Raw genomic sequence first — 13,454 nt, 5'->3', positions numbered from 1 at the left:
CTGATTTTCAGGCGCCCACGTGATCTTCAGCTCGGCGCAAGGGCGCAACGGGCAGGCGGGTAAGCGACTTTTTAATAAAACTCATCCACAGGCGGGATAAGAGGGCTCAGTGGGGTTGTCGATCTGGTCTGTGCAGTATTTATTGCAGAAAGTTTTTTAAACTTGCTTGTGTGATCTGCAGCAGTTCAGAACGAATTCCAGCAGCTTTCTGTGTACTTTGAACCTTCAGTTCAGCACTCTGCTGTCAGTAATCTTTACCGTGCCTCCAGCTTTCTGGAGGCCTCCCTTTTGTCTGGGCATGGGTTCTGACATGTCTGCTGGAGGCAGCTTCTTTGAGGAGGAAGGGAGGGATAGAATGAGGAGGAGGCCAGGAGTGGACAATCAGCCTCCAGGGGGGCCACCTTTGGGAGGCCAGGCAGAGGCACAAGATGTGCTGGGCCAAGATGTAGTCCAAGGTGGAAGGGGCCACAGAAGACGCCACTATCCTGCTGCCAGGGTATACAGGTGAGAAGCAGCTACCTCAATATGACTGAGGTGCAGTACCGAATGGGGATCCAACTGTCAAGGGAGACAGTACATTACATCTGTCAGATGATTGGCCCTGAGATCTCCCCTAACTGTGTGGGTGGACACCCTATGCCAGCGGCTCTGAAGGTCACAATTGCCCTCAACTTCTATGCCTCTGACTCCTTCCAGGGCTCAGTGAGTGATCTTTGCGGTGTCTCCCACTCTGCTGTACACACAGGAAGGGATTCCACTCCATGGACGTGCAGATTGTGTGTGGTCACAGGATGCTGATTCTACAAGTCCGTGCAGGGTAACCAGGCAGCTCCCATGACGCCTACATCCTCAGACACTCCCAGGTGCTGGGTCTCTTCAGTGCTCCAGCTCGGCTTGATGGATGGCTGCTGGGTGACAAGGGCTATCCCCTCAGAAGATGGCTCATGATGCCTCGCCGCTATCCAAGAACAGAAGCTGAGCAGTACTACAACAGGAGCCACACCTCCACAAGGGCTGTGGTGGAGAGAACCATCGGTCTTCTCAAGATGCGCTTCCGTTGCCTGGACTGCTCAGGGAGCACACTCCAGTACCCCCCAGGTTGTGTCTCTCTGATTGTGGTAGTCTGCTGCAAACTGCATAATCTTGTGCTGGAAAGGGGGGACGCAGTAGACGATGAAGATGTTGACGCAGTGGATGTGGCTGCATACGATGAGTCCAGCACTGATTCAGAGGATGAGGAAGCACAGAGGAATGATGAGGGGCTAAATGCTGACCTGGGACTACACCAAGGAGGCAGGGACACTTGGGAGACTTTAATCCATCGAACCTTCAGCTAGCTCCACACAAATGGATCAGGAGGGCCAGCCTTGCCTGGTGCTTCCATACTCGGCACTTAAGTGCTAAATCTGCCACTTCATCAGCTGCAACTAAGGACTTTGGACATAAACATCAATGTCCACTCAAACACTCATGACAATGTATGTAAAACTTACAAATGCAGAACAAAGGAGCCACACTCAGCTATGGTAACACATATCTAGATTTAATTTCATCCATGATATGGTGCAACAAAATGAAAGCAAAACGTTTTTACAACAGCAATAAATAATAATTCCCTAATCTAGGGCCAACGCAAAAGCACCAATGAGAAACCCGTGGTGTGCCTAAGGTGCCTTATGCTTACATTTACGGGTGCTACTTCTTGGTGCCGCCCCATTGCTCAAAGTGGCTTCTGAGACAGCCAGCTGACTCTGCTATCCTGGTGGCCTCGATGACCTTGGCAGACGTCCTTGGGCCCGCGGAGCCTGTGCTGGCCCTGCTTGGGAGGGAGCGGCCAGTTCCACAGCTGGCATCTCCCCAGTCATCGTAGACTCAACGGATGCAACGGTCACTGGTAGAGGGGCGGAGGAGCTGCTGCCCTCATCCGCAGCGCACTGAGGAGCCCACAGAGACGACAGGCAGCTGCTGTGCTGACGTGAGGTCGCTTCGATTCTCCCTGCTCACTGTAGATGGATGGCCACCGAGCTGGGAAACTTGGTGCCCAGACCATCTCCCACATTGCCAATGATCAGCTGTGGCCACTGGTGCTGTGAGGACTTGCAGGTCCGAGCGTATCCCCAGGAGATGCTGCTTGTTCTCCTGTAAGCCCCTGTCCACGAGAGTCGCCATTCTCTTTTTGGAGGAAGCATGATGCTCTGCCATGAGGTTAATGGCATCACTCATACTTCGCATGGACTCCTCCACCATGACACCTAGTGAAGCATGATCTCATACAACCCTCCCAGAGGCTCCCACACACCTGGCCGCATTTCCTGCAGCTGCTGTGTCATGGACGACTCCAGAGGCACATCATCACGCCCCGACTCAGCATGTGCCTAGTCCCCTTAAGTCCTCCTACTGCTGGCACCATCTGCACTCTCTGTCTCTACCATCTCCTCCAGCGATTGTGAAGTGCCCTCTCCATTGTGCCCCGGGACACTAGCCGATGTTGCAATTCCCACCGATGTGCTAGTATCTGCACTGGTGCCTGCCAGGCAGAAATGGTGTGATGCAGGTGACAGTTCACAGCCCTCAGGTGTGAGAGGGGGCATCAGTAATGGAGCCTGGTCGCCAGCCTCTGATGATGCTGAAAATAACAAGAAGGATAGTGGATCAGTTAGCATCCATACAGGGACACACTTCATCCCTTTCCCCCGGCTCATTATGCACTCAACCTTCCAGAACCTAAGGAGATGAACATTGGTGGGGTGGCAAATAGTCAGGAGGTGGCCCAAACATTACAGGCAGATACAAACGGGCTGGTCAGTTGGTCAAAGGAATGCCAAATGGAATGTTATGTACATAAGTGTGAGGTGATGCACTTGGGCAGGAGAAACTAGGTACGGGAATACATGAGGAATGGTAGGACCGTAGAAAGTAAGAAAGATCACAGGACCTTGCTGGGCATATCGACAGGCCCGTTAAGGTAGCGGGACAGGTACATAAGGCATTTAAGAAGGTAAATGCCACACTAGCCTTTATTAGCCAAGGATTATAATGTAGGAACAGAGAGGACATGTTCCAAGTGCTGAAAACGCTGCCGAGGCCACAGCTATAGTTCTGCATGCAGTTGTGATCAACGCTTCATGGGAGGGATGTGGTTGGCGTGGAGAGAGTGCAGAGGTCGCTGACCAGGATGCATGCTGGGCTGGAGAGTTGGAGTTATGAAGAGACATAGCATAGATTGGGGATATTTCCCCTGGAGCACAGGAAATTGATGGGTGACAATATTGAGCTTCATAACATTATGAGAGGCATAGATAGGGTGGACAGAAAGCAACTTTTCCCCTTGGCGGAGGGATGACTAACCTGGTGGCACTTATTTAAGGTAAGGGGCATGAGGTTGACAGGTGAGGTGATGAGGAACTCTGGCACACATTAATGTGGGACATACTGCCTGAAAGGGTGGTGGATGCAGAAACCCTCCTATCATGTAATAAGTATTTGGATGTGCAGTTGCGATGCCATGGCATACAAGGCCATGGGGATAGTGGTCAGAAATGGGATAAGGTGACTTTGGAAGGTGCTGGACACGTGCATCTTTGATGGACCTTTGTGTATGACCACATGTCTGATTGTATCAGTCTGTGAATGAGCAGTATTGCTGCATTCATGATTCCAACAATCAACAGTGCTTTGGATGGTGGGATGGTGGACCTCAAATAACTGGCCGCTCCACCTCTGCCTCACTGACACCAGTGGACCTGGGTGCATGGCGCATTTCAAGCTCCTGCTCAAAACGACTCAATATCACCAACTGGGCCTGGCCGCCTCCACTGCGCGAATGCTCATAAGCATCGTGTGCATTTTTCTCCTGCAAAACAGGGAAGACCATTCACTGGGGCTAATCGCTCATGTACTCTGCACGCGCACATTGCACCCCAACCACTGTGGCCCATCTGAGGCCTCCAGTGCCTCCTGTCCACACTACTGCTGATTGGTGCCAAACTAGTATGACTGCTCCCAACCTCCCCCCTCCACCCCCCCAACAGCCACCTTGGACACATTCTGCATCCATCACTCTCAGAAATACACGGTCTTTGCTCACATGGCAAGGAGGCACAACTAGATGCGGCGCCGAGGGCACCAGATGGCTCTTGGCCATGAGACCTTGAGGCACCCCTTCCACAATCTCATCACTGTGAATAGGACATGTGTTGGAGTTCTGAGTATGCACCGAGCTGCATCTCCTGCAGATTGCCCCCAGACTAGTCATGTGCAGCTAAGACCAACACATGGTGCGGGGAGAACCTATCTTCTCATTAATCACTGAGGCTGATGTAAGCATGGGCACTATCTGCTTGCCCACCCAGCGTGTGACAAATGCCCAACATGAGTCAATGCAGTCATGACAGTAAGACTTGGCGGGGGGACCCTCAAAGGCTAAGGCTATCTGCTAGGTTAAATGCCCAACACCAACATGGTACTCACCCTTCCAGAGCACAACAAATCATTAAAGCACTTGCAACTCTGGATCCAGATGCCATACCACATCCTGGGAGCTTACCACCTCCGCCACCTCCTCCCAGGCATGCTTTGTCATGTGGAGGGCTTCCTCCTCCCATCCTGGGGAAACAGCACCTCCTTGACAAGGGCAGCAAGGCAATCATCTGAAAAGCAAGGGGCACATTGGCCCCCCACTGGCCTACCCTGCAGCCTGCCATCCCCCTCTGGGCTTCCCCCAACATTGGTCTGCTGTGCAGAACCCCTGCAGTACCACCTGTCGCTGGCCATGGTGATCAACCTAAAGGAGGCTGCCGGGCCTTTTTTTAAACAGACTGCCAGGTCGCTATTGGATCCAGAGGTCTGTACACGCCTGCCGCAAACTCCAGACTCCCGCTCTCCATGGGAGTCGGAAATGCGCTGGGCGGGTCTGAATTGGCCCGCCTGCATAAAATGGTGGTGATCGGGTCTGCGGCAGCCCGCACCAGCACCTGCTCTGCCTGCCCGCCAAACTGAAAATTTTGGCCATAATCTTTACTTAGCAGAGGTAGAGTGGCACCTTTTACAAGCACAATATAGGTGGTTATAGATTGTCTGACTGTAGCAGTCAGTTACAAGCAGAGATAGGTGTGCCAATTAACTGCCTGAGGTTAAGGAAGGTGATATTTAAGTCAGCAAACTCAGAGACAATGCACATGTAGGGAAGGTGTGCTCAGCCAAAGTAGAGGATCTGCGTGGAACAGGTAACCCTGCCATGTGAGGGGCTTATCAAGGACAAAGTCACATAAGCTCTTGAATCATTGCTAACCATCAATAAATTTGTAGTAAGTGTTGAAAAATTGGGTTGCTGGCAAAGGGGATCTCTGCTTGTGCAGTAATTGGCTGCTCTCCACAGCATCAGCAGATGAGAGATTTTCTTGATCTTAATCCCCTGCGTCTAGTCACCTGAAAGGCATTGTCAGACATTTCAGAGTGATAGTGCAGTGTAAGAAAAGTTGGGGACTGACCATCTGCGGGGGTTAAGGAGGAAGCTACAGCAGATGAGTGACGAAAATACAGTAATTGCTGCAACTGTCCCAACAGATTTACGAGGCTAAGTTTCCTCCCATTGACTGGTAAGTAGCAGAGCACGAATACCAACCTCCAATCCAAGATCTTTAGCTTGCAGCAATTTTTCCCAAAGTGCTCATTAATTTGCCACATGGAATGAATCTCATTGATCTTTTAATATTTATTCACATCAACACAGGGCTTTCTTACTCAGCATTTGTGTGTTTTTTTTAAACTGTCATGTTCTTCGACTGTATTAATTTTGGAGCATTACTTATTTTGACCTTTCACTTTCATTAATGGTTTTATTTTCTCTTTATTTCCCATTGATGCTGCAAGATATTTTCAGTGTCCCTGTGTCTGCAGATCCTGCTATTTTCCTGTTGTTACTGGGACACATGCTGTGCTTGCATTCCCCATAAATTACTTGGAGTGCAGGGAACAGGAAGCCCCATCTTAATTTCAATGAAAACTTAATGAGAGCAAGTCTGCAGAAAACATATATATATATATATATATATATATATGTAAACATTATACTAACCAGCTTCCTGAAAGAAATTAAGAAAATAAGTATTTGCAATCTCTATGCTAACCTATTAATTTATAGTTAGCCTTTATCTACAGTTATTCATTTCTTATAGTCTCTGACTGAAAGATCTACCTGTTCGGGTTTTGAATGTGTATCTTATTTCCTCCATTATCAACTTTCTTTCAGGAGTATCTGATCAAAGCTTTTACAAAATATTGGTATTGAGTTAGGCTGGGCAATGGCTTGGCCTGCTGCTGGTTTTAACACTTGTTACCTTTCGCTTTCATCTGTAACTGCTGGTAGCTAATTGGAGATGGAGCCATTGGCTACAGAAATTAAGTGGTTTTGAGAGCACTGCTTTATGGAGCAGGAGGTGCAAAAGTGCTTCCACGCGCCCCTCAAACAAACTTTCTGCCTCACTGCCAACCCCTTGTCTGTTCCCCAATTTTTCATGATTGCCGGGGATCAGCATCAACAGTCCTCGACTCTGGCCTCCTAATGCTGGCTATCCTGTGTGATAGCCTGCAATCTGGCCAGCTGACGGTCAGGAAGTAGAATGAGAAAATGATAATGAGGATCTGCCATTCAGATCCTTCTGTCACTCTGTGATTTATGGGAACAATCCCCACCCCACCACTGTCACGTTCCCCCAATCTCTCACAGTAATTATCAGGCCTTACTGTCCATGTGGTTTTACAAGCAGACAGGCATATTCAGATGACGGAAACATTGCCTCTGTTTGAACACTGAATACATGAGATAACTGGTAGGTCTCAGTGTCAAACTTTCAAAAGTCAGTGCAATATTACCATTCATCAAAATCTGATGGACATCACTAGAGAATCCATTGATGACTTTTCAAGAACTTGCGGACCTTTTGTTGATCATCCTGTAATGAAATAAATCTCTATTTGGATACAGGATCTGTGAGTCCGCAGTCCCTTAGCAGCCCTAATAACCATGCTGGATTCCATCAAGCAAACGCCTGGATATAAGGGTTGGATAGCTCTTCTAATATTTGTGTACAAAAAGGCTTCATTATGTGTGGCCAGGAGATCATGGAGATGAAGCTGGGAGAAAATTAGCTTGAAGGTAAAGCAGTAAAATAAAGAGGCCAGAAGAACCAGCAGAACAAGAGAAAACTAATTGGACCAAGCGAGGTAGAACATAGGACAGAATTTTCCATTTGTCAGGCGGGCAGGCCTGACCCAATAGCAGGTGGGCGCGGAGCTGACCGCTATGCGCTCCCTGTGCGGGTGGGGGGTGGAAATCCCTAAAGTCGAGAGTGCGCTTTCTCGTGCATGCGCATGAAAGAGCGCACTCATCTCCTTGAGGCTAAACGCAGCCTCAGGGAGATCGCCTCGACTTTTAAAAATATTAAAAATAGTGAAATAAAACACCCCTTACATGTCCCCTCATGTGACAATGTCACATGAGTTGGGACATGTTCATAATTTACATAACAACTTTATTACAATTTTTAAAACACTGCATGAAACCTCATCCTGCTGGTGGATGAGGTTTCATGTTTTATCTAATTGCCGCCGGGGCTCCTGGACGACCTGCCAACCTTAAGGTTGGATGGTCAGGTCCTTTAATTGCTTAATTGATCCTGTCAATGGCCTCAATTGGCCATTGACAGGTCGGCGGGCCCGCAGCTGATTTTGCTGCGCCCCCGCCTTCCTGAAAATTTAAATGGGCCGGGGTGACAGTGGGAGTTCCGCCTGATGTCATCCTGAATCATTTTAAGGGTCGGTGAGCGGGCCCCACCCGCCAATGGTAAAATTCTGCCCATAGTTATAAAACCAGGAGAGAGCAATATTAGACTGGGTAATGGATCAATTAATCACCAAGCGGTATTTGTAATAACTGCTTATAGGTTATACACTTACTTAATATCTGTTGCTTCTTGTAGATAGTAGTCTTTATAGTGTAGCCAGAGATGACACAGTGTTTGCCATCCCATCTGAGTGAGGAAGGTCCATTTGTGAATAATTCTGGGCTCCAGAGAGAGTATGAATACCATGGAGAGAACTGAAGGTATGAGCACCAGAACTGCATAAAATCCCATGGAAACAATTGCCATTAGAAGTCCTCCGAACATAAGGAATATATATCTGGAGAAATATGACAAATTCTGTTCTTTAAATTAAACCCATATGAATTGCTTCTTAATTGTGCACATCAGCATCGTGTTATTGATCAGCTTTTCTAAAAGAAATACAAACACATGCACCCACACAGAGATTCACACATGGGCCAACACATACACAAACCCACACATACATAGGGGCCTGAATTTTTAGGATGCTGGGGTCTTGTTTCCTGCCATCCAAAGAGTCGGTAGGAAACATATCCCCGCCGAATCCAACTGCCCTGCAGCCAATTTACACTCCAACAAGCGTCAGTAAGGTCAGTTGGCTGCAGGTAGGACTTCCGCTCCTCACAGCGGCAGCGCTGCAATGGACAGAAAAAGAAGTTCAGGAAGTCATCAGAGACTAAGTCTGGGAACTGGAGGCACAGACAAGTTCAGAGGGTCCCAGGGTGGTGAGGGTAGGGAAGGCCTTTGGGGGGTGGGTGGCACGAGAAGGGATGACTGAGGTCTCGGGAGAGAGACCTGGGGTGGGGAGGGAGTTCAGGAGGCCACTGGACTTTAAATGAAGGGGGCACGGAGGTGCCCGACTTCAGAAGAGGGCTTCGATGGATGCCACCCCCCCACCCCCCCCCACCCCCCCCGCCACCTTGGCCACTCCCCGTCCAGGATGTAACTTTGATGTATTTCAGCCTTCCCCCACAGAGGTTTAATCTTCCCACCAGCCTAAAATTTGAGGTTGGGCAGGAAATGGCCCTTAAGTGACCAATAATTGGCCACTTAAGGACCTCAATTGGGACAAGGGTGGACTTCCTGTCCTAGGTCTTGCCCACCCAGAGAGAATCCTGTCCGTTCAATTTCACGCTCCCCTTCTGTCTAAAAGCCTGTCTGTGGGGAAGCGTAAAATCCTGGCTCTGGATGCATACACTCACATATCAAACGATACACTCTAGCATACAGACAGAAACACAAACACGCATACTTTACATAGTCACACTCACATATAGACATACTTACAACCTCTCATATAAGTTCTCATAGCAACTTATGCACGTTGAAATACACTGAAACACACAGTGCTCAATGGTAGCAACTCTTACTTCTAACTCAGGAGCTTGTGGGTTCAACTCCACTCCAGAGAATTAAACACATAACACCAGCTAACATATCATAGAGTATTGAGACAGTGCTAAATGAAGGCTGCATCTGCCCTCTCAGATGGACAAGCGATCCTAACCATTACCCACTAACAGAAGTTATCCAATTGCTTATCTCATTGCTGTTTGTGGGACCTTGCTGTGCACAAATTGGCTGCCCATCACGACAGTGAAGACAGGTCAAGAACCCCTTTGTTCAAGAAGCACTTTGGAATGCCCTGAGTTTGTGAAAGGCGCTATATAACTGCAGGTTCTTTCTTTCTTTTGCAGATCCTCCAGACTTAAACTAGATGTCTGTTTTTTGCTGTCACACAAAAAAATCTCTACTTAAAAACCAATATAAACATTACTGGAATAAAGCTCACAAATGTTTAATCTCTAGTTTTTCTTCAACTAATTTTGAAAAATAACCAAAGTGCTTTGTATTAGTAGACCTAACTAAATTACCAAATGTTACTGAGTCTGTAACCCTTGACTCACCATAAGAAATGGTACAGGAGATATCCTTGTATTTTATAATATATAATTAATGCACTTTGAACAGTTGAACATTTTCACAATAATCAAATTCCTACTATCACAAAACAGCTGACAAGACTATTACTTGTTTTTGTTTTTCTTAAAATTAAATGAAGCAGTTGCTTGCAAAAGAGAGTTCCATGTAAGAAAACTTTTGATCATCACAAAAAAAGGATTACTTCACACTCAAGTTAAAATTATTTCTAAATTATAATTTCTAAATTTCTAACTTATAAAATTATTTCTGTGTGTTCCTTAAATTCCTGGTCTATCCTACATAATAACAAAGAGTGAAATAAACAATCCACCAAGCTAGATTTTCCTGCAGATTATTCTCTTTTCTCTTCACAATTCCTTTTTTGCACAAAAAAAACTATTGCGAATACTAGAAATCTGAAATAAAAAACAGAAAATGCTGGAAATACTCAGCAGGTCTGGCAGCATTCGTGGACAGGGAAACAGAATTAACGTTTCAGGTTGGTAACCTTCCATCTGGGCTCAGATGAAAGGTCATCAACCTGAAACATTAACTCAATTTTTGTAGTTTGCTATTGGATCTGTAAATACTTAAGCTAGAGTTTTATAAACGTAACAGTCTATCTGCAAAATAAGGTTACAAAACACTAAGCTTCCTTCTGTTCCGTTCCAAGATAATATAATTCAATTTGCCAACCAGACATTTTACCTAGGGATGCATATTGTTGGCTATTGCTGCCTTATTTCAACCTACCAAAGAAAAGTCACCTGCCCTGTTACCTGTTGTCGACTGAAAATGTACATGTTCGCGACATCCAGGTTGCGGAGAGTACGGGATGGAATTAAGTACTTTTAGTGTTTAAATGAGTTAGAGCTTGGTATTACTCATTACTGACAAACTTTAGGCAATCTTACCTTGCAGTCAAAGGAAGGCGTCCGGTGATGGAGAGGCAGTAGAACATAAGTGCAAGTGGGACACTCATAAACTGGTAGATGGTGACTGGGTAATAGTCTAACTCAAATTGTAAAAACCCTAAATCCATCCTGGGATATGGTTCAAACATAAGTTAGACAACCAATTAAAGCTACTTATTCTTACAACTGACAATATTCAAAAGCGCAAGTGGCAATATTTAAAATGCAACTCCAATTTGTACTACACAGCAACGCCAAATTAATGTGTCACAGGCTTGTCCATATTTAAACTGAATTTGAGAAAATATACAACAGAAGAAAATGTCAATTGATAAAGAAGGGGAAATGACTGATTCCTGCTCCTGTTTCCCAGTAACTGAGCAGCTCCAGAGAGGAATTCAATCTGGGTGCCAGATAAGCAACTGTACTGTCTGACACTTAGAATTCCTACTGCAAACAATACTTATTTCTGGCATGCTAATTGGCTTCTAGCAATCATAGTATTTGCTTAAAGCTTACATTAAAAGCAAAATAGTTTACTTCTCTTGTTCTGTTTGAAACAAGCCTGTGTGTATCCAAGGAACATGGGTCCATGCACCATTAGTCTTTCACTTAGAATTACATTCCCTACATGGGAAAGATGTATAAAAGATAAAATGCAAATTGAAATTATTTGATGTCCTCCCTGAGAAGACTAAAATTTACACCTGTGGTTCACTGTTTAAATGGTGGAATATACACTCTCCCAATAGACCACAGGTGAGAAATCCATTCATGTAGCACCATTAGCAGTAGTGCTACACAGGCCTACTTAACTTCCCTGGGGGGTAGGCAGTGATGCAGGCAGTTACTGGTGTGGTCCACATAGCATCCTTCATTGATATGGGTACAACCGAACTGTTGAATTGATTCTACCCTTTTGTAACACTGTCCAACTGGCTGATGTGATGAGAGGACACCAAACTTGGACAACGGAGGTCCAGGAAATACCTATGTTGTCCACTCAGGAAAAAGAAGCAAGGAGCAGCAAGATGGTCCCTGCAGTAGTGCTATTTAAAGGACCAGGCACCTTCATTGCAGGTAAGTAAAATTTTTGGAACGTTTTTCCATTGGAAAATATCTGAAAATACTCTGGCATGTTTTTGAAGGTGTTTTGGTTTGTTTGCCAGAGAGTGTTGCTGCGCCCTCACAGGGATAGCAGAGGAGTTGGTGACCTGTCCACACAACAGGTATGGGGGCAACAGTGACAGTGTCCTTTGGGTCTGCAGCACAACAGGGAAACAGAGGCTGTAGAGAGGTCAAGCTCCATGTCATGCTCTGCTAAGTTGGAGCTGGCCTCCCTCATGCTCCTTGACAGAGTTAGGTCAGCCAATCTGTGGGTGCATTTCCATTCAACATTCTCCTGTATGCCACCTCATTGAGGCCTTCAGGCAACTCCTGTGCAGCAGTATTTGTCTGCCAACCCACTCTCCAGTCAGCAGGTAAATGAATTATATCCCTGGACTGCTTGCCGCCCACTCATCATGTGCTGATCCTAACTCTATACTAGCCTTAAAGGTTAAGTGCAGTGCCGGTAGCTTAGCTTCCGCAAGTGTCAGATCATGTGATGGGGCTGTCTCAGCAGTGTTGTGCTGTCGCTCTCTCTCGCTTTTCTCCCTTGTGTTGCTGTGGCAGTGCAATGGCAGTTTGTTGGTCTTTGAAAGCAGGAACTTAGAAGGGGAAGGGCTGTTGTGTAGGAATTGGGAGTGGGGGTAGGAAGCAAGAGGTCCATCTGCAGCATGCTCGCCATGCCAAATAGTAGCATGAGGGGTGTGCTGGGAGTTAAAATGGGGCAATGTCCTCCGCGACACTGGATGCCACTGACTCCATTGCATCCTGCTCCATGATGCAGAGAACCATCTCCTCTGTAGGACTCAGGTGAACAAGGTGTCCTTGTCCCCCACCAATTCTGCTCTGGTCTCTTCTAGTATGTGTCACCTTGTCCTGAAAGAGAGATGGCAGAATATCAATGATTGTTTCGCATTGCGTTTGGTGATGTCCCCATCACAGTTGACTAGTTGGAGGTGTGTGGGGGCAGTGAGAAGTGGGTGTGAGGCTGGCAGTTTTGGTAGGTATGTGAGGATGTACTGGGATATCTGGATGTTAGGCATGAGTCCTGAGTGACAGGGATTGCTGCTGGATGAGTGATGAGGGTGTGGTGCATTGAGCAATGTGAGAAGTTGGTGTTCTGGTGGGTAGGAGATGTCATGTGAAGATGCATTCACTGGTGCTAACCATCTGTGTGAGATCATTAGATCTCTTGTTACACTTCTGCCGGGTCCTTGTGCCAAGGCTCTGGGAGTTGACCTGATGTCCTACTCCCACTCCTTTTTAAGGGTGGTCCTTGAGGGTGTTCTGGACCCCTGTGGAACAATGTTGTCTCTCCTGCTGCCCACCTGAACCACTAATAACTCCAGCACTGCATCTGTCAGCCTAGGATGACTGCTTTTTGTGATCTATATTAATGACCTAGACTTGGATGTGCATGGTGCAATGTTAAAATTTGTTGATGACACAGAACTTGGAAGTATTGTGAGCTGCGAGGAGGATAATGAAAGACCCCAAGAAGACATGGATAGGAACGGACAGACATGTGGCAGATGAAAATTACTGCAGAGAAGTGTGAAGAGATCCATTTTGGTAGGAAAAATGAGGAAAGGCAATATAAAATATATAATTCTAAAGGGGATGT

The 13,454-nt window shown here is 46.6% G+C and overlaps 1 protein-coding gene across 1 annotated transcript in view; it reads right to left on the bottom strand.

Annotated features, from left to right (window-relative positions):
• The window catches only part of mboat4 (membrane bound O-acyltransferase domain containing 4), a 50,670-nt gene that overhangs the window by 25,080 nt on the left and 12,136 nt on the right, over positions 1-13,454 (bottom strand). Inside the window, exons 2-3 of the mRNA XM_041185300.1 lie at positions 10,724-10,852; positions 7,957-8,181 (exon numbers count right to left, since the gene is read on the bottom strand). Of these exons, the coding sequence (XP_041041234.1) occupies positions 7,957-8,181; positions 10,724-10,852 (354 nt within the window). The remainder of the gene's footprint in view (positions 1-7,956; positions 8,182-10,723; positions 10,853-13,454) is intronic.

Source organism: Carcharodon carcharias, chromosome 4, assembly GCF_017639515.1.
Source record: "Carcharodon carcharias isolate sCarCar2 chromosome 4, sCarCar2.pri, whole genome shotgun sequence".
Lineage (NCBI taxonomy): Eukaryota > Metazoa > Chordata > Chondrichthyes > Lamniformes > Lamnidae > Carcharodon > Carcharodon carcharias.
The sequence above is the reverse complement of the archived record's forward strand: the minus strand, read 5'-3'. Positions and strand labels throughout refer to the sequence as shown.